The 26,780-nt window shown below is 36.9% G+C and overlaps 2 protein-coding genes across 16 annotated transcripts in view; one reads left to right on the top strand and one right to left on the bottom strand.

The window, feature by feature from the left end:
- The window catches only part of LOC5574827 (coiled-coil domain-containing protein AGAP005037), a 302,411-nt gene that overhangs the window by 250,421 nt on the left and 25,210 nt on the right, over nucleotides 1–26,780 (bottom strand). For 12 of the 14 annotated variants that reach the window (XM_021844163.1, XM_021844162.1, XM_021844160.1 and 9 more), the window contains 5 exons: nucleotides 12,519–12,569; nucleotides 12,322–12,449; nucleotides 12,095–12,266; nucleotides 5,437–5,635; nucleotides 5,229–5,376 (listed from right to left, as the gene is read on the bottom strand). In XM_021844163.1, coding sequence (XP_021699855.1) covers nucleotides 5,229–5,376; nucleotides 5,437–5,635; nucleotides 12,095–12,266; nucleotides 12,322–12,449; nucleotides 12,519–12,569 — 698 coding nt within the window. Of the gene's footprint in view, nucleotides 1–5,228; nucleotides 5,377–5,436; nucleotides 5,636–12,094; nucleotides 12,267–12,321; nucleotides 12,450–12,518; nucleotides 12,570–22,224; nucleotides 22,246–26,780 lie in introns of those variants that run through there. The other 2 variants (XM_021844167.1, XM_021844164.1) reach the window with 2 other exon arrangements.
- Nucleotides 5,962–26,780, top strand: part of LOC5564742 (plexin-B) — a 177,726-nt gene continuing 156,907 nt past the window's right edge. Inside the window, exons 1-2 of one of the 2 annotated variants that reach the window (XM_021844154.1) lie at nucleotides 5,962–6,341; nucleotides 6,927–7,067. The gene's annotated coding sequence lies outside the window, so the exon portion shown is untranslated. The remainder of the gene's footprint in view (nucleotides 6,342–6,926; nucleotides 7,068–26,780) is intronic. The other variant, XM_021844155.1, reaches the window with a different exon arrangement.

Genomic DNA, 26,780 nt, shown 5'->3' on the forward strand with positions numbered 1-26,780 from the left:
AGGCGTTTACCGTTGTCCATGCCGTCATACCGAATCGTCCATTTATGCACCGGCAAACGGTTGCTATTTACTTTCGACCATTCTCTCTCTGACGATTTCGGTTGGCTAGGATCAACCACTACTTTTCTTGGTTCTGCTAACTGCTCTGAACTATCCATTGAACTGTTCCTGTCTTTCAACCACTCCAGAAAATCTGTCGGCTTTGGCTGAGAAGATTTTGGTGGAACCTTCTCAGTTTCGCCTAAGTGGGTGCTGTTGAACGTTTTGGCTTGTTGTTCTTGTATCGCTTGTTTTGGTTGCTTAGCCTCCAAAACTTCGATACGTTGAAGCAACTGGCTGACTACCTCTAACAATTGCTTGTTTTCGGCGGACAGCTTTTCCTGTTCTTTCTTCAACTTTTCTACATTTTCGTCTTCCTCAAGATTTCCTTCAACGGCATTTTCATTCTCATCTACTCTTTGCGTCATTCTACGCTCCTGTTCTCCTACATTCTCATCTCCATCTAAGTTGACTAGCTCTTCTATTTCTTCTTCAAGCTGTTGATTTCCTTCAACTAACTCGCCTCTCATACGATTTAAACTTTCGTTTACAATCGCTAACTCGGCTGCTCTAATCTCCGGGAGATGTGAGGTAGCCGGAAAGTATGTCTTCAACAAGCGCAAACACTCTCCAGCCACTACAGCCAAGCTATTCATACACTCTTCGCTTAACTCCCGATTTTTCAATCTTTCCATACGAAGCAGAATGTGAAATAACCTGCTCTTGAAAACCTGGTCTGGAGCTTTCTTCGATCGTCTGTTCTCCAAAAACGCCTTGATCGAATTCAATTTATCGTCACATGTTTCTAATTCATCAATAACATTTACTTTGGCAAAATCGTATTCAACATTTGACTGACTATCTTCTTCTTTCAGACGACTACGCAACGCTCTCTCCAAACTAGCGCGAGGTGCGAGTTTGTCCATACGACGGATTATCAACTCATGTTCGAGTTCATCCACGGTGAGGTGGGCAGTATTCAACGTACTGTACTGTGCACGCAGCACTGACATCTCCATGATTGCAGCTCTATCCACCGGAAATCAGTAGAATTAAATTAAAAAGAAACCTATTTCAGCACAAAGCTGTAAAATTTGAAAAAAAAACCTAGTTTTGTAAACGCTTTCGTTTTTCGAAAGCTAAATTAATTTGAAAAAGTACCTAAAATTTGTTCACGCTTCCTAGCAAAAGCTCTAAATAATTTGAAAATCCTAGAAAAATTCTGACCAAGTCTAATTGGTCCACTCGGTTAAAATTGAAATATAATTCCTAGATTTGCTCGGTGTTTCTCTACACTCTTCTCCAAAACACACAGGTCAAGATAACTTCCGGAATTCTATCGCGAAATTTAACAAATTACTCCGATTCTGTTTTAAATTCGTTCTCAACAATGATTGGTAGCTATCTTGCCACTTGGGACTTCCAAGACCTCCGTTATGGTAACAATGATTACAAGTTCTGAATAACTCCAAAGTAGTTCGTGACGTCAATTCCGTAAGTGACTTCGAGATGTTTTCCCAGAGACCTCCGCAAAGAAAAGTTATCAGAATCTAAAGTGTTTCCCTAGCACGGAATGCCAAAGACAATTCACGTTGGGTGCCTAAGTGTAACTTGCAGGCCGTGTTACTCCCAGCCTAGATGAGACCCCCCCGTCTCCAAGCCTCAGGGTCGGCGCTACGCTCGTGACACTCCGCGAAAGAAAACACTTACAGATCGGCTCTAGTAAAACTCCCTCTATTTCGTGGTCTATGTGCACACTTATATTTCCACTTCCTTGACGTCCTACTTCCTGTTCTACTCCTGACCCTCTACTAATCTTTCCTTCTCTTTACTTGCGTCCGTCCTCAACACCGGACGACGCCTCCCACTTTCTTATTCTATCCTACCTTACAATTCCTTCACTTCTTCGGGGCCCCGCGCACTGCGGCACCTTCTCCACTCCTCTGTCGACCGCTTAAACTTCTCCTTCTCTCCTGGCCAGGGGCGGATGAATGGTCCTTCACTACTCTCCTGCTTCGGCTGCAGCCTCTCGTGGACCTCCTGCCTGTCCCGTGCGCCCCTCGAGTGTGGTGACGGACTCGAGGCTTCAGTGATCCGTAGATTCACTGGGAAACCTGGGTTTTGTGGCGCACTTGAAGGTCGAACTTCAGGGGTTTAGGGACACACTACAGGTTCTTCAGTAACGATTTTGAATGAAAACCGCGAGGTCCTATGGATGAAGTACATGGTACAAAAGGGCGAGTATTAGGAACTGCTCGGTTGGCCTTGGTTCGGGGTAATTTGGGTTCTGGTTTACCTGGAAGTCCAGTTATCCTTAACACTTTCCTCCTCTCTACTATTAAACTCAATTTAATATTGCACAGCACTTGCTCTTAGCTTTTAATAACGACGTTCTTCTCCAATGATCACCAGGCTAATGAAGTGTCGTTCTGGTGATCATTGACCCCGAACCTTTGGTCGTTGACCCATCTTCGTCCATCTACGTCATCGATGATCCGCCTCATCATGGCCACCCATTTCGCCACCCCCATGGCCGCCCATTCGTGTGGTTTAGCGCAGCCCTGGTGGTGACTAGCGGTACTATCCTCGTCCTTCTATAGGGTGGAGCTGTGTTGGCTGCGTTCGTGGGAGTTTTCAGGACATTCTACTCTAACCTATCTACAAACGTTTTCTTTTTCTTTACAACACATTTACGAAACTAAACGCGACAAATCTCATCAACACTAGACATCATACTGACACTGGTTACAGCATGTAGAATGAAGTGACTAATAATCATGACAAGGTGACCCATAATAGTGTGGGCAGTGTAATTTGATACTGCAATATACTGCCCATAAAGGAATAACTGTCCCATATGGAATAAGTAGGCATTGAGAAAACAGCACTCAAAGTTTGAAGTTTGCATTTTCATACACATGTTTATAATTTTATAGTAAATTTTTGAATGCAATATTCATTTAGCTCCACCCCACAGAATACTCAATTTACTAATATTGTTCAGTAAAAAATATTAAGTTGAACGTAATTCCAGTTTTGCAGTTGCTATTGGGGTTAAAAGTTCATATAGAGACTGTTATGCCTTTATTTTTCAATATGGGACTGCACCAACTTCATATTTTTCCACCAACATTTTCAAACAAAGTGTATAAATTTTCATATGCCTAGTGAAGTACATATTAAAACATGAATGTTGCGATGAAAAAAGGTGTTAGTTCGAAAATCAATATGGGACAGTTTTGCTTCTATGGGCAGTATACAATATGAATGGTTTTGCAGTTTTGAACGTATTTAAGAAAAGGGGGGTTTGAAAAAGTGGGTTTTGTGTATGCTGATCGAAAAATTTTATTTTTTTTTGTAAAGACCCCTACTTTTCCTAGAAATAATTCTGCCTACACCACCGCATCATATAAATAAAACATTGAAAAAAAGATAATATTTAAGTTCTTTTATCGAAGATTTCAATTTTTTTCTTAGTGATTCGATTATCCGGAGTGAAAAAAAAAATCGATACACCGGATAATCGAGTCCGACCTGTACTAGCAAATAGGACTCGTTATCCAAGTATTTCATTCGTCGAACACAAATATACCCGCATATCAGTCCCATTACTTGGGACTCGCTTACTTTGTTAACGTGCTCCTTGACACATTCATTTTCATGTTTAAGCCTGATCCGCTGCTGACAAGTAATTTTTGGCCTATCTTTAAATCGATCAAGTAAGCGCTTTTTTCTAATTGCAGTATAATGAGTGGTGCGAAAAATTCTCCCGCCAACTATCTTAAAAAACGCTTGTAGATCGCCGCAGGTACTTCAAATAGTTTGGACAATCAGGAATAATCGCGCAGAAGACACCAAAACGATTTGAAGTAAATGCGGCGATCTACACGCATTTCAAGAAGTTCTCAAAATCGCCGTCGCGATAAATAATCGCGCAATGCACAGTACGCAGTTGAAAAGAAATGTCAGTTCAAACGGGAGTCGCTGTAGAAAATTTCTGCAAGGAATCGGCGAGAAATTTCTTCAGTGATTCCTTTCCAGCAGCAAATCAGGCTTTACGATGGATTCCGAACCCAATTCCTTTTGCAGTTGTTAGTATTCGCAGTAATGTCCCTCAATGTTGTAGGTACAATAACATGGTGATAACAGTAATAGTACTGTACAATTTCTTGGCTAAGATTTGACTGTTGCACCGGCCAAAATTAAAATTTCAATGCAACCACCTGCAGCCTAACATTTGGATGTCGGTGTAGGACTTGAAACAGACCAAGGTAAAAATTGAAGCAAGGTTTGGCCTGCAAGCTTATAGCGGTTCCATTGATTTGAACAATCTTGCTGCATGTCTAAAACCTTCTCATTTCTCAGCATTACATGGCGCAAACACTCAGTTTTACCATGAAAACCTTGTCAATGATATCAGTAGCGACGTGTGCAGTTCTCTGCCCATACTCGCATAACAGTACCATATTCTATGGGATTTCCTATATAAATGGGACTGTTATGCGAGTATGGGCAGTTCTGCGCTGGCCAAAAATCCTTCATCTACCCTCTATCAATGGAAGATGAGAGTACCGAAGATTTATCTGGAGGACAACAGTAAAGAACAACGAAAGCTTTGATTCAGGGAAGCGATTATACTTATTACTCTAAGAAGGCTTCAAAAGGTTCTACAACATTTCGCTACAGAAGGCATTCTGGGAAAACTTTCATGTAAAATATCAAGTTTTTCTCAAATAAAAATTATGAAAACCACTGTAATTTGTATGATTTCTTTTTTTTATGAATTGAATACCATTGTAGAAAATTAAAGAAATCATAATAGAAATGATTTTGCTTCAATTTCGTCGTATTCAACTGATGGGACTGTTATGCGAGTTATTTTCAATATGGGACGCACATGACATGGTATTTTTTCGCATTTTGTCCATACAAATATACAATTTTGAGAAACATTTTGAAAACTACACAATAAATGAAGGCTATTCATGAAGCAAAAAAAAAATAAAAATAAAAATTCAAATGGGACTGTTATGCGAGTATGAGCAGTATAGCTGATTATAATGACACTAGACTTTAAAATATTGTTTTCAGATCAAATCCAGGGTAGCCCATATTGCCTTGTATGTTCATATTACTCCCATTGCCGCTATATCTCTCTGTCTTATTATAAGCAATATCTGAGCACTTACTTGTTCTGAGTCCCAAAGCCCAGGTGCGCCAGGTGTCGCTAACGGTTGTGGAATGCCAGGGCCTCCAGGCAAAACTTGAGGGGCACTCACTTCATTTGACTCGAACAATCTGAGAACGGAACGATCCCGGATTTCCCGTAGATGTGATCTAAAGTTACAAAAAATATGAAACGCTTCTTTCTACATTCAAATATAAGATTCCTATTACCGCACATCCTCCAGCTCGTAGAACATATCCTTACTGGAATCGTGAATATATATTTTGACATTGGGGCCTTCCAAGTACTGCATGGTTAATTGCCTGGGAAATGATCGCACAAACAAAGCCCGTACAGTATCGATAGAGGTGATTTCGTTTGGAAGCAACGCTCTTTTTGTCTCAGATCTGTATTGCAAAAACACCAGTCCTAGAAAGATAAATGCGTAAATATATTAAATATATTTTAGGCGTATTGAAGAGAATAGAGAAACATATAAATTGTATTTTTAGAGTTTAGTTGAAATCGACATTCGTTACATTGAGGAATGTCCCATAAATAAATAATGAAATGAAACAAATAAATATTAAAAATGGAAATAAATGAGTAAAATAGATTTATTTTCTAAAATTTGCACATCGTCTTGCCGTCGGAAAAACGCCTGCTCCCCCGTTGAAACCCCACTCGTGGCAAGAATGGACGGTAAAGAAGGGGCAAAATTTAGACGAGTCGTGTTTCCGAGGATAGCTCTCTTTGTACTTGGCGCTCGTAGTTGTGTTTGGCATGATCCACGAGAAAAAATAACCCTGCCCAAGTGATAACGTGGTCAGTGTGAAATCTGTATAGAAATTATTAACCCGTTCAGAGCCTAATATTGCCTCTAATATCGTTCGGCTGGAGGCTGAAAGTAAGCGTGTTTGGAAAAAGACAACATAATTCTGAGAATTGTTACCCGCGAGTGAAAACCCGGACGTTCAAGTGCCACATGAAGAGGCCAATATCGGTGACCACGTGAACCCGGCCAGTGACGATATCCACCAAGGCCGTTACAAACCTCCAGTGTGCGTGTGAAACGGGTCGAAACGAGAGTCGAAACTAATCCCAAAGCACACAAAATTGGGACCCTGCGATTCGTGTAGGAGGATTAGGGGCATAATGAACATACGGGGCGAAATGGACACCCTCTCAATATCTGATAATACACATATTTCATCAAAAGTTCATTCACTGCATGAAATCTGTCATGCATTTGAAATGCTTGACGGTAAAAAAAATTATTTTTTGCTTCAATTGTTCTTTAAAATTTGACTTAAAATTTTTCTCAGTTTCAAATTGGCATATAAGCAAGACCGTGGAAGAATCTAATTTTTGAGCAAAGTAACGAACCCAGAAAGGTTCTTTTTAGCTATTATGATTGAGGGAGAGTCCTTTTGCATATCGGAATGATTGACAGTCATTGAATATGTTGGAATAACTAAATTTCATACAGGTGTTCATTTCGCCCCGATACCTTATTACCAGCCTTGTTTTCGACCCAATTTTCTATCTCGCTTTTCTGACATATGATATGATTTTTATCACTATGAATGAATGTGGCACGTCGTACTAACATCAAACTTGAAAACTAGCCGGGGGTAAATTAAAAACATTGCCATTTAAGGGTCTAAAAACGAACATTTGCTTAACGTGTCCATTATGCCCCTAATTCCCCTATGTGAAGTGTGGTGGGGCTAACCTCTAAGCTGGCCGACAAGAAGTCACCAATATCGGGCCAGAGTGAACCAGGGGTCCAGCGTCCGACGACATTGGGCCCCTATACATTAGAATCTGTGGGATAGGTTGCGCCTGGGATGAGATTCCGGTAAGTCTGCATGCTTTTTACTAGCCTAGCCATAACTTACATACTGAAGGGACTTGTGATGCTAAAACGCCGACATCATTACAAAATGCTGAAATTGGCTGACAAGTGTTGGGGTTTTGGTTTGATACACTGCAAGTTGACGTCGTTCGATAATTCTAGAGAGTTTGCCATAATTATACGTAATCGTAAAAATTGAAAAGGTGTTGGTTATTCAAACTAAACAACCCGATAAGTATCTGAAATCTTGAACGTTTTAAATCAATTGAAAGACTAGAAGAAAAATATATTTGAGAACGAAGGCAACCGCTAGTTATATATTTTATTAACTTAAAAAAATGATTTGAATCCAAGGTAGGGAAAGAGTACCAGTTATGGCAATAGTTGTTCCCTATTCCCTATATGTTTTCTCGAAAACTTTCAAATTTTGAATATTTATGAATGTTTTACCATCAAGAAATATTTGATATCAAACTACTTAAACACACAGAATGATTAAAAATTTGAAGATAATAAAATGATCACGTATGGCGAAATGGGGAACCATTATGTCCATAACTGGTACATCTACCCTATATCTAATAATGGCAAAATAAATTGCACTAAATTAGATGCGCACAGGTTGATAATTAAGTCACGCGAGGCCTCTGAGTAAACGTTTATCTAATCTCGGTTACGTTCACCGATATCTCAGTAAAATAATTGGATTGCCGATATCTCGGTAAAATAAGAACCGTAAAATGGGGTATCTTTGGTAGTGACCCACCACATACTAAACGAAGTATCATAATTTCTGTTAATCAGTTAGGCAAAACGAATGCAAAACTAAAGAATATTAGTATGCCACACAGAGCTGTTTTCGTTTGAATCGAGAACATTTGAGGCTTTATATACTAAAATTAAAAATTGACACGATTTTAGTACAGGTCGGACTCGATTATCCGGAGACGCGATTATCCGGAGATTCGATTACCCGGGATCGATTATCCGGGATTCGATTATCCGGAATTTTAGACTCGATTATCCGGAATTTGGTTTTTGATGTTCTTGTTTTTTAATTTTTATGCATAAATCTTATATAATTTGGTATTGCGATATACAATATGAATGGTTTTGCAGTTTTGAACGTGTTTAAGAAAAGGGGGGTTTGAAAAGGTGTTTTTTAGTGTAGGTTGGTCAAAAATTTATTTTTCTTGTAAAGACTGTTGTACTGTTCCTAGAAATAATTTCTGGTTATAATAAAACAACGAAAAAAGATAATATTCTTATATTTGTTCTTTTATCGAAGATTTCAATTTTTCCTTAGTGATTCGATTATCCGGAGTGAAAAAAAAATCTATACTCCGGATAATCGAGTCCGACCGATTTTTTTTTTACTCCGGATAATCGAATCCTCCGGATAATCGAATCACTAAAAGAAAAAAGAAAATCGAACTTAAATATTATCTTTTTTCGTTTTATTACTTAAATGATGCAGTTGCGTAGCCTGAAATTATTTCAAGGAACATTAGGGGTCTTGAGAAGAAAAAAAAGTTCTGACCGGCATACACAAAAAAACCTTTCCAATAGTGGAGGTGCTAAGCACGGTTCAACTTTATTTGACCCCTCAAAATTCAAGTAGCACAATAAATGTACTTATTATTTTTGTAGTGGAAAATAAAGACCATTTACCTAATGAGAAAACTGATTTCATCGCAGTAACCAGCGGCATGTCAGTGAAAAATAATATCTCCACTATTAGTACACTGTTCCTTTAGTTGAGGTAAATTTTTAATTTGTGCTCCTATACTGCCGTGAATCGCAAGTCAGTCCCATCTGTAAAAAGTAGGCATTGAGAAAATGGGCTGTGAAGTTTCCGAACTCGTTTTCCATACAAATATTCAGAAAATTCCAGAGGATTGGAACATGTTCAAATCTTAATGAAACTTTCACAATTTGCTTTTCACTACGACGTCTTTCTGAGAAAAATATAAAGATGGCCAAAACACGGTTCATTTTTGTGTTACACGGTGTGGAAATCTGTAGTGGGACTGATATGCGGTTACTTTTCATTATGGGACAATTTGACTTGCTGTTTTTTCCGACTTTTTCCGAACAAATCTTATTATCTCATTAAGGCAGCTGAAAGAGCATTGGAAGATATGTTGAAAACTGAACTTAACTCAATTTTGACGAAAATGCAGATGGGACTGACTTGCGATTCACGGCAGTATAGTTGCGGTATCCGTTGTTTTCTTATGGGATCCTCCACTATAAAAACACTTTACCGCAACTATTGGTACAAGTAAGAAAAGTTTAAGCAGTTTGGCGGTGTTTTATCAATTTTGAAGATATTTGAACTATGTTTTCGGTTATTTCGTGTATCAATAATCCAATACGTCGATTGGCAGAGTCGGATCTGCAGCTAATTCAATAAAATCAGTGTAAATGGCTCTACCGCAACTATAGGAACATCCACAACTAATGGATCAATTACCCTATATTGCATAGGGTAGGTGTACCAGTTATGGATTATCCGATTATCCGGAATTTTAGACTAGATTATCCGGAATATGTTTTTTGTTATTCTTGTTTTTCAGTTTTGCATACATTTTAGATAATTTAGTATTGCAATAGGGAAAGTGTACCAGTTATGGCCATAGTGGTTCCTTATTTCGCCATACGGGATAATTTGAATGTTTTCCCACCTTGAAAGATTTTGTGTGTTGTAGTAGTAAGATTTAAGATATATCTTAATTCTTAAACATTCAAAAATATTTAAAATGCGAAAGTTATCGAAATTTCACGTATGGCCAAATAGGGAACCACTATGGCCATAACTGGTACACTTTCCCTATTGCAATACTAAATTATCTAAAATGTATGCAAAACTGAAAAACAAGAATAACAAAAAACATATTCCGGATAATCTAGTCTAAAATTCCGGATAATCGAATCCCGGATAATCGAGTCCGACCTGTAGTTTCGAAACGCTTAAAAACAATCTGTTCTACGATCACTATTTTAAGTAGTTTTGATTAGTTGGTCACACACAGCCTAGTTATCATAGAATTTGAATATGGTCTCAAATCTCTTAGCGAATAGCATTTTCACAAACTGGGACCATTTTTGTAATCTAAGTCAGAAATTTCCATATAACGTTAAACGCCTCGAGGTATGCAATGCCCTATAAATGTTACGTAATTCATTCATTTTCGTTACCGTAAACCGGGGGCAAATTGATCACAACTTTTTGTAATGTCTTTCTTTGGAATTAAAATTTTGTCAAATTTATTTCGGTAAAATCAGTACTTCATTGATCTCTATCAGTTTATGTAATCGATTTTTTATGAAATAAAATTTAACATATCATAAAATAAGTTTTAATATCAAAAATTGAAAGTGCGAAATTGATCACTATATAATAAATCAAATTTTAAAATGTAAAATTTCCCTATTTACTAAATGTGGGTCTCCTGAATCCGAAAATGATGTCAAAATTCTTACAACTCGTATATATCATCATTTAATTGCAAAATTAAACTTTGTAAATCTGCATAATACGACTAAATGTATGCAATTTCCCTTGAAATAAGCACGTTACTCAACAATAAACGGTTTTATACGCAAAAAACTATTCTTGTAATGTTATACGATTTCAAAAATGAGTTCAGCAGTTCACACTAAAGCTTACACATCATTTTTAACACTCATAGTTTGCATGCAGGCTTGGCACCAGCAGATTGTTTAGTACCAACATTTCCAACAGTATTATAACATCTTCAAAAACTGCGAATATTTCTAAGCAAAACTGATCATAATAAAAATAAAATAGTTTAAAATCATCATTAGCCGTCTATAAACTAGAAAACATTGAATGTCTGTTATGCCAACGAAGTTGTAACCATCCTTGAAAAGAAATGCTATTTGGTACCGACTTGGTCAAATTCACCTCAGTGATCAATTTGCCCCCGGATTACGGTACTCCATTATCAAAGGTACCCGAAAACAAAAAAACGACTTTCGATTATATGAAAAATTATATCCATCCAAAATAAATCTTTTGGAAATCTATCTACTGCAATCGATAGCTACCAAGATTGAAAATCACCGAAATCTCAGCTGTTGGGTTCTCGGCGATTCGATTTGCTGCGGTCGGTGAAATAATTTAAGTGTGTCTACAGTCTACAGTAAACGGCGACACCGCAAACAAAAAAAAACATGTAATTCGTACAATTTACCCGTAAATCAACTAAATTTCATCTATAAAAAAATTATAATCAATTTAATCGATCACTTCAATTACGCCTTATACTTAACGCACAAGATGAAAACGAAACTTTTGCGTTGAAAAAATGCGTGATTTTTAAAACCTATACGAAACAGTTAAGCTGTTATGGGCACCATCCACTTAAGGAATATAGGGTTTGTGAAATATAGGAAAAACAACTAAATCATTAAAGTAAACCACAAAGTTAGATGTAAGTGGATTTCTTATTGAATTATGAAACATATAGGGTGTCTGATTTTCACACATTTTTTTCTTACACTTATAAAGAGTAGATTTTAAAATTTAAGCGATTTTTCACTACCTGTCTGTTGATGGTGTTGCATTTCTAGAAGCTTCAGTTTAGCACAGATCGCGTTATTTCTGAGCGACATTGTTTGAAAAAAAAAATTATTGCCGCTATGATTATAATCAGAATTTTACCTATTTTAATGGAAATTATAAACATAAGTAAATGAAATTTGTATAGAAACTAAAAATCCGATTTCAGCTGTGGTTGACTTATAAAAGGGTCAATACCAAGTGCTTATATATACTTTAAAACTGTCAAATGCAAAGCCAAATGAAATCTGTAACGGTTCGTGAGTGTCCATAACACAACTCATTTCTGTTGTTCTTTTTTGAGTTGTAACCATTCGATTTTCTTTTCGAAAATTTTATGTTGTCCAAATCGGACCTATGTATGCATTTTGCACTCCCCATAAATAACCTACGTGAATCATTTATGCACCCTTGCAATAGTTTCTACAATTTTGTGACGTACCTAATGGTCTTTCGAGGGTTTTAGACGGTGTTCGAACAACTGGCAATGAAGATCTTTGTTTACCACCTCGTCTAAATCCTGTACTGGCGGTTTCAACCTCGGACATAATTCCAGGATCATCATCAAACAGCGCACCTTGATTAACGGGTGGATATGCTCTCATCTGCCGAGTCTTCAAGTGATGAAATATCAAAACCAAAAGATAGCATTTCAATATCAAAACCTACATCTAAATCCAGGGATCGCTGAAGGACTGAGAGTTCGCCTTGTCCCTGATAATGCAACATGTCTCCACCCAAAGTGTGTCTTCTAGGATCCTCTCTACTTCTGGCAACACGTCTTCGATCGTCTGTTGCTGTAAAGGAAAACAAGATGAGTTGCAGATCAACCAATTTGTACTGCCTTCAATTATGCGGATACTTACCTGGCTCATTCTGTTGATTGCGGTTGCTTTTTTCGTTCTGCCAATCTTCATCTAGAAAGTGAAGAAAAATAAATTATAATAAATTAGTTTTTCAGCATTGTCCAAGTTACAGAATATCGAGTGCTTCGTGAAGCCCAAGCAGGACAGTTCGGTTTTGCGTCGTCCGATAGATTTGGCTCACGGTTTCGCGCATGTTTTCGTCGCCGGAGATTTTTTTTTTCTTCCTGTTTTAGAGCGTCTTGCTGGGTAGTGCTTCGTGAAGCCCAAGCAGGACAGTTTTTACATTCAGAAATGGAATAGTGAAAAGTGAAAAATGAAAAAGTGATTTGTTTGATTTGTGTCCTTTTTGGCTGCCCTAAGTTCACCGAACCATCAGGAAGTGACAGGCAGCACATAAATTTAGAGAATCAATCCGGTGAGTTTGTTCCAGTATGATACTTTTTCTTTTGTGAGCCTTCCGAATCGTTTTTGTCCGCGTCGTGGAACTTCTGATCGTTTCTTGAACGGAAAATGTTATTTTCGGAGTTTGATAATTATGTTCAGATTGCGCATTCTGTCCGGGCGGGTGTTACGCAACTAACAATCGGTTGTGGATGCTTTTTAACCGTTCGATGACCGTGGAGGGATCGATTCTGCTTTTCGTATAATTTGAGCAGAAAAACCGACTGTGTTATCCTAGGGTGTTTAGTTCGAACGCGCTTCCTTTCGTTTTTCGATTATCTAAAAATACAGTACAGTACTGTTTTTCAATAGGCGTGATTTTTTTTTTACGCGTATCGTTATTTTATACAATCCGATGACCCTGGAGGGATCGGTTTTGCTTTTTACTGGTTATTGAGCAAAAATATTACTGCACAATCGACAAGCATTTCGCGAAATACTATTTATACTATAAATAAGCTATTGTTTTCTCTTTTGATTGCCGGCATTCAAAAGATTAATTTGAAAACGCTTAAACAACAAATATTTATGGTCTATCGCCAGCTTTCTAGGCGAATCCTGACAATATACCTTCCCCAATCTCCAACTCCGTAGCACTTATGAGGGTGTCGCTGAGTCGGTGGCCTCTCATTAAGTAAGTGCTACATCAACATTTCCTTCCTCTATCCCAAGTTACGGTAAAGATGGGCGTGGCCGGGAATAGCGATATTCATGCTTTTAGTATTCTTGTTTATGATTTGAACAAGGTATACTCCCCTGCCTTGTTCTTGAAAGTAGTCAGGATGAGATTATTAAAAAGAAACATGAATGTTGCTAGTATCCAATCTACGAAGTATACCGTAACTACGCTAACGCTAACGCTAACGCTATTGTCCAAGTTACAGAATATCATATTATTGTAACAAAAGGTGTTATAATTGTTTAATAGAAAATTTAATAGTTCTATTCTTCGTCGTGTAGCTCTTTTTTAAAGTTTTGATATGTTAGTTATCGGTAGCAGTCAAAAGATTGAATTATTACCATATACAAATTTCCATATAATCAAAAACCAGTTTCAGCTTTAAGTAACTTTGGAAATAAATGTGAAAATGCATAATACCATCAATTCTCCATGATAAGATATTCAACTAGGGATCGCGCTATTAGAAGAAGGGGATGCATTTGTTGGAAACTTCTTTTTTTTTAATAATATTTTATGTTTGTAAAATTTTAGTTTTCAAAATAAATTAATTGATGAAAAATAATAATTAATTGCAATGCAGTTTGAAAGTGCGCACAATTTTAATATAAGGTTTACTAGTCCGATTAGAAATTAAGTAACTCGTGATTTCAAAAGTATTCCAAATCAAGAGATCGTTTTCGACCATACTTGGGAGATTGATTTATAAGAAGTGAGAATCTATATAAATAAAAATGGAATGGTGTTTGTATGTCACGAAATAGCTTCCGAACGGGTCAACGGATTTGAATGATTATATTCCCGTTTTGTTCATCAAGTGTTTCGACGTGTTCGTGTATATAAAAATTCCAGGATATTAACCGGGAAAGTTGGAAAAACGAGCGTGAATGGAACTGTCATTTTGTATAGGACGATTCATAGCGTTTTTGAACAGCCTACTTGATGGCAAGACGAAGTTTGCCGGGACCACTAGTTATTAATAAAAATCAAAAATAAGAAAGCCCAATCAATGAAGGAATTTACAATATCCCCATCAATAAACTTCAAGAAAGTCTTGGTTCTTGGTTGATATAGGGGAAGAGCAAGTACCATTTTTCGATCCATTCATACGATTTTGGCTTACTTTGTATGAAAATCCGAAAATTGGCACATAATTCTTAAACGCCACCTAGCGGCAAAATCGCGAATTAAACTATTTGTCTTTCGGATGTCCTTGATCCTCTGAACAACTTTGCCGAAGACCAGAACTTTCTGTCTCTTGTGAATCACAAGCTAGAACTAGTTTAAAATGCTCAATTTTGCATGCTGACTACCGCCACCTAGCGGCAAAATCGCGAACCAAACTGCTTGTCTTCCGGATGTCCTTGACCTTCTGAACAACTTTGCCGAAGACCCGAACTTTCTATCTCTTGTGAATCACATGCTAGAACTAGTTTGAAATGCTCAATTGTACATTCTCACTACCGCCACCTAGCGGCAAAATCGCGAACCAAACTGCTTGTCTCCCGGATGTCCTTGATCCTCTGAACAACTTTGCCGAAGACCCGAACTTCCCTATCTCTTGTGAATCACAAGCTAGAACTAGTTTAAAATGCTCAATTTTGCATGCTCACTACCGCCACCTAGCGGCAAAATCGCGAACCAAACTGCTTGTCTTCCGGATGTCCTTGACCTTCTGAACAACTTTGCCGAAGACCCGAACTTTCTATCTCTTGTGAATCACAAGCTAGAACTAGTTTGAAATGCTCAATTTTACATTCTCACTACCGCCACCTAGCGGCAAAATCGCGAACCAAACTGCTTGTCTTCCGGATGTCCTTGATCTTCTGAACAACTTTGCCGAAGACCCGAACTTTCTATCTCTTGTGAATCACAAGCTAGAACTAGTTTAAAATGCTCAATTTTGCATGCTCACTACCGCCAGCTAGCGGCAAAATAGCGAACCAAACTGCTTGTCTTCCGGATGTCCTTGACCTTCTGAACAACTTTGCCGAAGACCCGAACTTTCTATCTCTTGTTAATCACATGCTAGAACTAGTTTGAAATGCTCAATTTTACATTCTCACTACCGCCACCTAGCGGCAAAATCGCGAACCAAACTGCTTGTCTTCCGGATGTCCTTGATCTTCTGAACAACTTTGCCGAAGACCCGAACTTTCTATCTCTTGTGAATCACATGCTAGAACTAGTTTGAAATGCTCAATTTTACATTCTCACTACCGCCACCTAGCGGCAAAATCTCGAACCAAACTGCTTGTCTCCCGGATGTCTTTGATCTTCTGAACAACTTTGCCGAAGACCCGAACTTCCTATCTCTTGTGAATCACAAGCTAGAACTAGTTTAAAATGCTCAATTTTGCATGCTCACTACCGCCACCTAGCGGCAAAATCGCGAACCAAACTGCTTGTCTCCCGGATGTCCTTGATCTTCTGAACAACTTTGCCGAAGACCCGAACTTTCTATCTCTTGTGAATCACAAGCTAGAACTAGTTTAAAATGCTCAATTTTGCATGCTCACTACCGCCACCTAGCGGCAAAATCGCGAACCAAACTGCTTGTCTTCCGGATGTCCTTGACCTTCTGAACAACTTTGCCGAAGACCCGAACTTTCTATCTCTTGTGAATCACATGCTAGAACTAGTTTGAAATGCTCAATTGTACATTCTCACTACCGCCACCTAGCGGCAAAATCGCGAACCAAACTGCTTGTCTCCCGGATGTCCTTGATCCTCTGAACAACTTTGCCGAAGACCCGAACTTCCCTATCTCTTGTGAATCACAAGCTAGAACTAGTTTAAAATGCTCAATTTTGCATGCTCACTACCGCCACCTAGCGGCAAAATCGCGAACCAAACTGCTTGTCTTCCGGATGTCCTTGACCTTCTGAACAACTTTGCCGAAGACCCGAACTTTCTATCTCTTGTGAATCACAAGCTAGAACTAGTTTGAAATGCTCAATTTTACATTCTCACTACCGCCACCTAGCGGCAAAATCGCGAACCAAACTGCTTGTCTTCCGGATGTCCTTGATCTTCTGAACAACTTTGCCGAAGACCCGAACTTTCTATCTCTTGTGAATCACAAGCTAGAACTAGTTTAAAATGCTCAATTTTGCATGCTCACTACCGCCAGCTAGCGGCAAAATAGCGAACCAAACTGCTTGTCTTCCGGATGTCCTTGACCTTCTGAACAACTTTGTCGAAGACCCGAACTTTCTATCTCTTGTGAATCACAAGCTAGAACTAGTTTAAAATGCTCAATTTTGCATGCTCACTACCGCCACCTAGCGGCAAAATCGCGAACCAAACTGCTTGTCTCCCGGATGTCCTTGATCTTCTGAACAACTTTGCTGAAGATCGCTTCTTTGCAAGTCGTAAGGATCTCGAGATATAGCAATGTGAATTTACCTGTTTTGAGGTGATGCTAAACTTTTCAGGGTGATTCAATATTCAGCTGAGTGTTGCAATAAGGTACAGTGGGGGAAGTGTATCAGTGGGGTAAGTGGATCATTCGTCAATATTAAGCATAAATACTTGAATATGTTGAATGTTTTCGCACCATTGCTTCGTTTTAGGATATATTCTTATGTCCACACTCATACTATTGCAAAACTGGTACTACACGTACACTAATACAAGCAAACTTGTTAGCTGCAAAAATTAATTAATTTCAAAATTGATTTCCATCAATCAAAAATCCATTGTATCTCTGTCTAAAATCGAATTCTATTAGTTTTTTCGACACATGGTGAGCATTTCAGTTCTAATTGAATGAATCACAATGAAAAATATGTGATTTTTATAAATAAATACAGATATATTGTACATGGTACACTTACCCATACTTTTTAATGGTGTGGGGTAAGTGGATCAAGTATTATTATCATTTATTGGCAGACTGTTTACGGGAATTTTAATAAGTTTAAATATTTGCAAATGTTGTTTTCCTTTATTTGTTTTCATTCCCAGCTTAAATTTGCCAAATTGGCCAAAAAGAATTTGAATTAATCCACCTAAAAGTTTTTTTAACCTTTCTGGTATAAAAAATATAAATAAATAATTACAGTGGGATTCCGTTTTTGGCATGCTCCGTTTTTGGCATGCTCCGATTTTGGCACCCCCCGATTTTGGCAACAAAATGGATCCGTTTTTGGCAACATTTTTCAATACCATTAAAATTTGTAATTTTTTGTAAATATTATCGTGTCTGTTGCTTTAGTCACTTGAAAAGCATGTCAACTCCACACCGATTACTTTCCAGATCTCCATTTTCGTCGATGTTTCCCCAAATCTCACCAACTACTAAGGACTCGCGTACGCGCTTATTTACTTCAGAATGGTTATTGGTCATACATAGGCAACGTTTCATGACACCAATAATCTCCACCAGTATCTCAACTTAAGACCAACCTCTTTTCTTAGGCATTCATATTAAGTGACCAGCCCACTTGAGTCTGCCAGTAGGTGATACAATAAAAAAAACACTGTTCTTCAGATTTCGAACAGCTTGTTCGAACAAAGCACCAGCACCGACATAAGAGCAACGAAAAATCTCTGACTCACACAGAGTTACAATCATAAATTTTGTCTCGCTGTCTTTATTATTATGGATTTACATACATTGCGCATGTAAAAACACACCGCAATAATAGATACAAATATGTACAGCAAAATGTCGTGTATCATAACTTTTTTTAAATTTCATTAAATAACATGACAAATGCGAATACAGTCCAAACTACAATTTATTTTCAATAATACCATTGAAGCGTGCGATAAATACGACTGAGAGTGTTTTTACTTTTTGTCTGTGGTATTGGTGTGTATATTGATCTTTCTGCGTCAACTATTTAAAGCTACGTTCTCTCTTTTCTATAGACTTTATAAGGCGTTAGATTTGTTAAGAGACTATCCAGAATTCTGTACAAGATTGTTAATCAAGGATACGGGTCTCAACATCATCAAAATGTTCCTTACGAGCTGAGTCTATGAGTTTCCTAATGGTACCCTGGAGAATCCTTAAGGGATTCTTCGTTCTTGTGGGACTTTTCAGAAATTTTAACGAATTCATGAGGATATCTGAAGATTCCAAGTGAACACTGAGAGCTTCTTGATGGATCTTTAGAGTGTATAACTGGTTATGGAGGATTATGTCCAAAATCTGGTGATTCCTAATAAACTCTAGGGCGTCCTGTAAATTTTAAGCGGGATAATGTGAATTTCTAGTAGTATTTTTAATATTTTCGGCGAAAGCTTGAGGATTTTGAAAAGGTTCCCAGAGGAATTTGAGGTGTGCTAGTGGTAGCCTAATAATAATAAACTTTTAAATTTTTTCATCGGAGACCTGAGAATTTTCTGCAACATCGCAGCGGAATTCCAAGATGTTAACTCATAGCAAAATCCTTAGCAAGATCCTGAGAACGCTCTGCGAGATCCTACGGATGCTTGGCAAGATGCTTCAGAGCTCAAGCGTTTTTTCTGTAGATTTCTTATGAGAACCTGAAGATTCCTATAAGGTTCTTGAGGTTTCATAACAGGATCCTGTAAATTTCAATTGATTTCATAAGGCAGGTGTAAAACATATATCTAGCTGAATTAAAAATTATTTCAAGTTAAAATTAAGGGGAAGATGAATCGAAGCCAAACTTCAAATTTTCAAGAGCACGGATCTGAAGAACCAAACATCCGTTTAAGCAGAAAACTTAATCGATTGATCATTAGCTGGTGGTAATTACCTTAAGCATTCGATTAGGTTTTCAGCTCAAACGAATGTTTGCTTCTCCAGATCCGTGCTCTTGAAAATTTGAACTTTGGCTTCGATTCATCTTCACCTTAAATTCTACACAATTACAAGACATTTATGCATCTTCTCATGTTTATGTTTGCTCTTTTGATACTGTCAACCATTCATTATAAAACGCTTCACTTTATTAGAAACATAAATTAAAGGAGCAATTCTAAACTCACCGAATTTTTCAAATTTTACGCTTAGGTCCAAAAGTTAAACTGATTTTAAATGTTCATTTAATTAGAAAAAAAGGTCATGCCGTTTTGCAATACCCAGCGCTTTTGATTCGCAAATACGTCTTTAAAAGAAAACTATTTTTTTTCGTTTTCTCTCATAGTTTTAAGAAAATGTCCAGTTCTTCAATAAAAGTCACTTATGCGGTTATTGGTTTTACAAGGCCCTCTTGTACAAAAATTATGCACAAAGCTTCTAAACAAAATTGAAGAAGTTGAGGCGTGAAAACGCGATCAGAAAATCGTTTGCCAGATTTAATATTACGGAGCTATAAGTAGATTCATAGCATAGTATAACCCTCCGGGAAAATGCTTCGAAGTGAACCTTTTCGAAATTTCAACGCCTTATGATTCCATAAAAATGATGTATTAACATTGTAATGATGCTTTCAAAACCAATATTTGAAAAATGAAATCTGAAATATGGGTTCCGATTTTGGCACGGTTCCGTTTTTGGCAACTGAAAATTTCAACTTTGTTGCCAAAAACGGAATCCCACTGTATTTCAAAACTCACACGAAATTTTTCGTGGTGTATCTAAGCTGAGTTGCAAAAGAGCAAAATATACTAACTCTTCACTTGAAATCTTATTATCGTACCTTATTTGACCATATAAATTATTCTAGACAGATGATACAAACATATTCATAAATAGAATAAAAAGATTTCAATTTGTTATTCAAAAATAAATGTAACTAATATTTTCAAACTACGAGTGTTTTTCAAAAACATCGTTAGGAATAATCCTAAAATACTTCTGTATAACTTATGTGTATAAATGGATGAATTTTCTACAAATGATTCTAGTTACAATGTTTTTTCGTTGTGCGAATTAGTGTAAACTAATGTATTCATATTTTTCAATATATTTTGAATAATAAAGATACTTTTCAATTTTAGAGTATTAAAATGTACCATTATTGGCACTTATAATAAGAACGAGAGTAATATCATTCTTACTATACATAATAACATCACATTTGTTTTGAGAACAGATTTTTTCCTATTGGTGATCCACTTACCCCACCATGGTGGGGCAATTGGATTATTTGGCGCAAATTTTTAAGTCCCTCATACTCAATACATAACAATCAGAAAAATCCAAATAATCGATGATTTGAAGTATATTGGCCCCTCATTTGTTATCCACAGAAAAAAGTTTGAATTACATTATTCACGTTAGCTGTACATAGTAATGAACTTGACTATTGATTTTTCTGTATCCACTTACCCCACGGTACCTTACTTATTTTAGTGAGTCCGTATTTATGACGGGTAGTGTACAATCTAAAAATTTTACGAAATTGCCTGATTGTGCGAAAAAAGGTCACCAAAATTTTACTCAGTTTTGCGAAAAACTGCGTTTTATCTGCCCCACAATAGATTCGAACCCTTGCCCCATCGGTGGGGTAAAAGTTATAACTAAAAATGGGAAAATTTTAGCCAACATGTTGAAGGTTCACTACGTAGTATTTATATCTTTCTGTTATAGTTTTTCTGGAAAAATTGATTCTACTAAAGTTGAACTTTTGCCCCACCTACATACACAAACTTCACAAACTTATCGGAACAAACACACGTTTGTCTAGTGTTTGTTCGGATAGTTCAACGTATAAACTAGGTTGCTATACATACAGGTTCGTCAAATTGGTTGTCCGGTCGTACGTCGGATAAAATGAGGGGCTCAAAAGCAAAGGGGTGTAAGTAATGTTTTGATCGGTTTTGACTTCTGCACACTAAACAATTATAGTGAAACCTACATGAGACGATATTCCATGACTCGATTTCGACTCATGCAACCAAACTGAAAACAAAATTACATGATTACTACGATGGCCCCTCGAAACAGCTTTTCAAAGGATTTCTGTTCCTTGACTCGATGATTCCATGAGTCGATGGTCTCTTCAATATTGACTCATGGAGGTTTCACTGTATACTGTTCTAAGCTTCCCAACGGTATTTTTAAGAGATTTTTCCGTCCAACAGACAAAATAACATAATTCGTAGAAGATTGATTTGAATTCCATCCAGTTTGTATGGAATGAAAAATTGTTTCAAAAACTTCAAAGTCGATTTTCTCAAAACTAGATTTTTGACACTAACCCTTTTGTTTCTACCCCCTCGAATGATTTATGTGTTTTCAGCTGACAAAAGTATGGTATGAAACAAAAAGTTTCTCCCAATCAAGTTGCAGCAAATGCACAGATAATTTGATTGAAACTTTGAATAGATGTAAGAATGTAAATAGGAACATAAAAACGCATTTTCCCATCAATGGTACAGCTGGTGATTACGTTGGTGAAGATGAATCGAAGCCAAATATCATACCTTCAAAAGCACAAATCTAAAGAACCAGACAGCAGTTCCCAAAATTTGTGCCTTTGAAGATTTGAGGTGTGGCTTCGATTTATCTAATTTTAAGTATTTATTACTCTCACCCTTCAAAAATCAAACTTATTATCTTTCATCAAAAGAAATTCCAAGAAAAGCTTCGCTTACCTTAAACGAATGCTTATTTTATACATCTTCCAATCTTTTACCATCTATATTAATATAAATTATTACCTATCTAATTGCTTTCAGTTTGGAAAAAATGATTCGTAATTTGAAATCGCTTGAAATGCCTATGGCGAGATTTTCAACGCTTCAAAACTGCAGCACACACTCACTTGTCACTTGAAAAACTTTTAATGAAAATCAAGGCTTGCTTGTCTAGTTTTTTCGGTTCTCATCCCAAAATGACCTACTCAGTTGAAAAGAGGTTTGAAATTACTGAATCGATATTTTTTTCGTACGACTGGCAGCATATTTGCAGATGTTTGTACGAATGGGGAATGATTGTTACGAAATGTTGAAAACTTTAAAAGAAAGTCTGAAGAATGGGCTATAAGACACAGTAACCCCACTTAGCATATAATCTGTCACAAATATTAATCGCTGCTATAAATGAAAAAAATAATAAAATTGAAAATAATGTATGAAATGAGACTTATCTTTTTTAATATAAATTTGATGCTCTTCCTTTGTGCTATTATTGCGGTAGTGCATTCCTATTATTGCGGTATACCGAAAAACATGTATATTATTACATTACACATATTGTAGTACACATTCAATGTCACGCAATGTTCGAACATTAAAGATATGCTCTCTCCATGTTAATTACACTGCACGATACTGTCACTTTGTGTAACTTTGGACATATCTATAACGAAAACTAATTGATTACTTTACGTCACGATTCGAAAACAAATTAACAGAATCGTCTTAATTGCACAATGTGCATGTAAATAAACTAGTGTTTTCCATCTGAGTCCACTAGTCGCAAAATAAGAAATAAATTTATTTTATTTATTTATTTATTTCATCAAGCATAGGTAGACTACATACAATAATTACAATACTTTCTTACATGCTATGGATTACTTCTATTGTTTTTTAGTCGTGTTTTAAGCTGCTCTTTGGACATAGTAATGCCAATGAATTCGCAATGTACATTATACTGACGCATCATACGGTTTATTGGCCCGTTTTGAGCATAATGCGTCCTGCATGATTTTTCTGAAAATAATTTTCTTGTTCTTAAATGCCGAGAGGGTGTGTAGAAGTTAAGTTGAGAAAGAAGTGCAGTAGAGTCTACACGATTTGAAATAATGTTGTTTATAAAGAGAATCATTGCGAACTCCCGGCGTTGCTTAAGTGTTTCCAAGTTGATGAGCATGCAGCGTGCTTCATACGACGGAAGTGGCAGTACAGTCCAATTCAATTTCCTAAGGGCGTATAAAAGGAATTGCTTCTGTACTGATTCTATGCGTTCTTCGTGTACGACATGGTACGGGTTCCATACTAGGTGACAATATTCCAGAATTGGTCTTACATATGTAATATACAATAGTTTAATAGTATATGGGTCTTGAAAATTGTTACTGAACCTCTTAATGAAGCCAAGCATGCTGTTTGCTTTGTTTATTATGGAATTATAATGTTCTACAAAAGTGAGTTAGAGTCTAGGATTACGCCCAAATCCCTTATAATTTTACACTTCTGCACTACTTGATTTCCTAAAAATACTTCGATTGGAGGCGTGACATATTTTCGACTAAATGCTATTGAATTACATTTTTTGATATTGAGTTGGAGTAGACTTTTTTTGCACCAAGTGAAGAATAAGTTAATGTCATTCTGGAATTCTTCTGCTTCGCTAGAATTACTTACTTCCATGAAGAGCTTCATGTCGTCTGCATATATAAGAAATTTTATTTTTCTAAGTAAAAAGGAAATGTCGTTTACATACAAAATAAAAAGAAGTGGGCCTAAATGAGAACCTTGGGGTACTCCAGAGGTTACAGAAATGGGTGCTGATAATTTATTTTGAAAGCGCACTATTTGTTTCCGATCTGATAGATATGACTGGATCCAACTCAAGAGTCCTGGCTCCATTCCTATTTTTTGCAATTTGAAGATTAATAATGGTATGTCGATTCGATCAAATGCCTTACTGAAGTCAGTGTAGAGGGCTTCTACGTGCTTGCCATTGTCCATTGCGTTGAGAATGAAAGATACAAATTCTAGCAGATTGGAAGATGTTGAGCGGCCTTTAAAAAAGCCATGCTGCCTACAAGTAATTTGGTTTTTTACTTGCTGGAAAATTTTGTCGTTCACGAGAGATTCGAAGAGTTTGGGGATACAGGAGATAATGGCAATTCCGCGATAGTTCCGTATGTCAGATTTTGTACCTGATTTGAAAACAGGCACCAAATACGAGGATTTCCACGCTTCTGGGAATTTTCCATTATTTAGAGACATGTTGAAAAGGCGTTCTAAGGGAAGGGTAAGTTCTTCTGAGAGATGTTTGAAGAACACGGGTGCAATGCCATCCGGTCCTGCTCCCTTTGACGCGTCCAAGTTTTTTAGTGCCGATAAGATTTCTTGTTGTGATAGTTTTGCAATAGATATATTATTAGAAATTTCTGGGAAAAAAGAAAAGAAATTGCGGTCGCGGTCTTCTTCGGAGTAGGTGGTATACACTTCTTGGAAGAAATCTGCAAAGAGGTTGCAGATATCGGAAGAGTTTTCACCTACGTTTCCGTCAAAATGCATTCGCGAAGGGAAATTGCTACTTTTTAATTTGGTGTTTACATAATTGAAAAGGTTTTTAGGACATGATTTGACTTCGGATTCGACCTTACGATTATATTCTTCATGTGCGGAGTTAACGGCTGAGTTGAGTTGGTTATATATGTCATGATAATTTTGTAAGTTCGTGGCAGAATTTTCTTTTTTGTATAATTTATGTGCTTTCTGTTTCTTGTTCTTCAGGTTTTTTAGTTGTGGGCTAAACCACACAGGTAATTTGTTATTCTGTATACGTCTTCTTCTTCTTGTTGGCACAGTTTCATTAATGATTTGTTGAATAATTGAATGGAATTTGTCTACTTCGGTGTCGACATTTCCTTCAATACTTATAATATGTTGCCAATTAATTGTACATAGTCTACGTTTGGCTTCTTTGTAATTTGCCTTATTGTATTCCGGCACTTCCTCGTACTCCCAGTCGCTGGGGAGAGAAGTTTTATGTATGAAGATTGAGTATTCAATTGCTGTGTGAAATACCTCATTTTTCCATAGAGGTGATAATGATGTATACACACAGAAATCTTCAGTGCAATTTGTAAATAAGAGGTCCAAGTAAGAATTTTGCTGGTTTTTTACGTGATTAATTTGATTTAGGCCAAAATATGATATTTTGTCGAATAAAAATTGTAAAGTACTGTCTTCGCCTACGACTGGGAGTAGAAGTGATTCATTTTCATTGTCTGCAATGAAGTCGGCATTGCGTTGGTTGAAGTCGCCATAAATATGCAGTTTTACTTCAGGTTCCATATTTGAAATAATAGTTTCCACCATTTTGAAAAATAGTTCAAAAGAATGTTTGTTAGCGTGTTCAGCTGGAAAATACACGGATGAAAAAATATGCGTTTCTCCATTAATTAGAGCTTTAGCCCAAATATTTTCGAATTCTTTGTGTTTGAAAGTTTCAATTTCTTCAGAAGTAAAGTCTGCATTGATGGCTATGAGGACTCCACCACCGGACTTCTTATTACAGTGTTGCAAATTTCGGTCGTGCCGAAATACATTAAAATTGTTTCCAAAAATTTCTTCGCTTCTTACGCTTTTGTCCCAGCTAGTTTCGGTTCCAAGAATTACATTGAAAGAAGAAGATAAAAACTGACTTCGGTATACCCTATAATTTCGGTGCCTTGTAAATAGATTTCCCACGTCCCAGCAAGTCAAATTGTCCCATAATGAAAAGTAACCGCATGTCAGTCCCACTACAGATTTCCGCACCGTGTAACACAAAAATGAACCGTGTTTCGATCATCTTTATATTTTTCTCGGAAAGATATCGTAGTAAAAAGCAAGTTGTGAAATTTTCATTAACCCCTCTACCGGCAGCTTCATTTTTTACCGCAAAATTCAAATTCAAATCGTTATAACTTTTTTGTTTTTCAATATTTTTGCACTATTTTTTCACAAGCTCTCAAACAACTCTTCTAGTTTTAAGATCTGTGTCGATATTGATCATTGGTCATCTGGTTTTGAAGATATTCCAAAATTCCTTGGGGGACCGACCCGTAACTAGAACCCCCCGTTAATTTCTCAGGCTACAGAATTTTAATCGTATTCGGATATTCACTCTTCGGAACAATACATAAATAAGAGTATGTTGTGAAAAAATGAAGCAATTTGGTGCAGCCGTCTTTCAGTAATGACAATTTTGGTTTCTGGAACCACACTGGCCAAACAATGATCTTAAAAACTTCAAAAAACATCATATCGTAATTTTCAGATATCTCCAAGAGTACTGAACCGATTCGTATGATTTTTTCAGAGAAGCTCCTTATTACCTGGCATTATATAGCCCACATTTTATTTTTTTTATTTCATCAAAAACAAAATGACCGCCAAAGACATTTTATATGGAGAATGTCAGTCCCCCAAGGAACATCGGAATATCTTTAAAACCGGATCACCAATGATTAATATCGACACGGATTCCTAAACTAGAAGAGTTGTTTGAGACCTAGTGAAAAAATGGTGCAAAATATTGAAAAACAAAA

This window comes from Aedes aegypti, chromosome 2, assembly GCF_002204515.2.
Source record: "Aedes aegypti strain LVP_AGWG chromosome 2, AaegL5.0 Primary Assembly, whole genome shotgun sequence".
Lineage (NCBI taxonomy): Eukaryota > Metazoa > Arthropoda > Insecta > Diptera > Culicidae > Aedes > Aedes aegypti.